Source organism: Echinops telfairi, unplaced genomic scaffold (genome assembly GCF_000313985.2).
Source record: "Echinops telfairi isolate 266 unplaced genomic scaffold, ASM31398v2 ScPeMD7_5592;HRSCAF=6446, whole genome shotgun sequence".
NCBI classification, from domain to species: Eukaryota; Metazoa; Chordata; class Mammalia; order Afrosoricida; family Tenrecidae; genus Echinops; species Echinops telfairi.
Window position 1 is genome coordinate 397,232 of NW_022109491.1, and position 1,487 is coordinate 398,718.

At 49.2% G+C, this 1,487-nt stretch overlaps 1 protein-coding gene across 1 annotated transcript; it reads right to left on the reverse strand.

The window, feature by feature from the left end:
• On the reverse strand, window positions 1-1,481 carry LOC101650606 (zinc finger protein 337; the record flags this gene model as incomplete). Its single annotated transcript, XM_045295478.1, has 1 exon — window positions 1-1,481. A coding segment is annotated over exon 1 (1,479 nt), but the record flags the coding sequence as incomplete, so codon positions are not given.
• Between the last annotated feature and the right edge of the window lie 6 nt (window positions 1,482-1,487).

Here is a 1,487-nt window from a genome sequence, read left to right on the forward strand (position 1 = left end):
GATGAGATTTGTCTTGCAGCTAAAGCCCCGTCCACACTCCTGACAAACATGTGGCTTCTCTCCTGAGTGTGTCCTCTGGTGTCTGATGAGATTTGCCTTGCAGCTAAAGCCTCGCCCACACTCCTGACAAACATGTGGCTTCTCTCCTGAGTGTGTCCTCTGGTGTCTGATGAAATTTGACTTGTTGCTAAAGCCTAGTCCACACTCCTCACAAGCATGAGGCTTTTCTCCTGAGTGTGTGCTCCTGTGGCTGATGAGATTTGACTTGCAGGTAAAGCCTCGTCCACACTCCTCACAAACATGTGGGTTTTTTCCTAAGTGTGTCCTCTGGTGTTTGATGAGATATGCTTTGCAGCTAAAGCCTCCTCCACACACCTGACACACGTGTGGCTGCTCCCCTGACTGTGTCCTCTGGTGTCTGATGAGACTTGACTTGCAGCTGAAGCCTCGCCCACACTCTTTGCACAGGTAAGGTTTCTCACCCGAGTGTGTCCTTTGGTGTATGATGAGAACTGACTTGCAACGAAAGGCTCGTCCACACTTCTCACAAACAAGTGGCTTTTTTCCTGAGTGTGTCCTCTGGTGTCTGATGAGATTTGCCTTGCAGCTAAAGCCCCGTCCACACTCCTCACAGACCTGTGGCTTCTCTCCTGAGTGTGTCCTCCGGTGGCTGATGAGATTTGACCTGCAGCTAAAGCCCCGTCCACACTCCTCACAAACATGTGGCTTCTCCCCTGAGTGTGTCTTTTGGTGTCTGCTGAGATTTGAATTGTAGCTAAAGCCTTGCCCGCACTCCTTGCACACATATGGCTTCTCCCCTGAGTGCATCCTCTGGTGTCTGATGAGTGTTGAATTGCAGCCAAAGGCTCGCCCACATTGCTTGCACAGGTAAGGTTTCTCACCCGAGTGTGTCCTTTGGTGTCTGATGAGAGTTGACTTGCAGGTAAAGCCTCGTCCACACTCCTTGCACACATACGGCTTATCCCCTGAATGCATCCTCTGGTGTGTGATGAGACCTGAGTTTCGGGTAAAGCCTTGTCCACACTCTTGACACACATGTGGCTTCTCTCCTGAGTGTGTCCTCTGATGGGCTTTGAGGATTGACTTGTAGATAAACCCTTGCCCACACTCATGACACATATAAGGCTTCTCACTTGAGGATGTCTTTTGGTGTTTGGTGAGCGATGACTTGTACCTAAAGCCTGGCCCAGATTTGTCACACACATTAGGTTCTGCCTGTACATGTGTCCTTTGCTCCATAAGGACAAGTGATTCCTGGTTAAAGCCTTGGCAGCACTCACTGTATAAATGTGTCTTCTCTGCTGCATGTGTCCTTTGCTTTGCGGTATAATTTGAATTCAGGCCAATGTATGCCACAATGTCTCTACGAGTGATTGCTCCAAATCTTGAGGTTTCAACTTCCTTTAACACCTTGTCTGTGTCCATAAAGTTGATCCTTTGGAATGAGTGGGGCTCCATTGCTACCA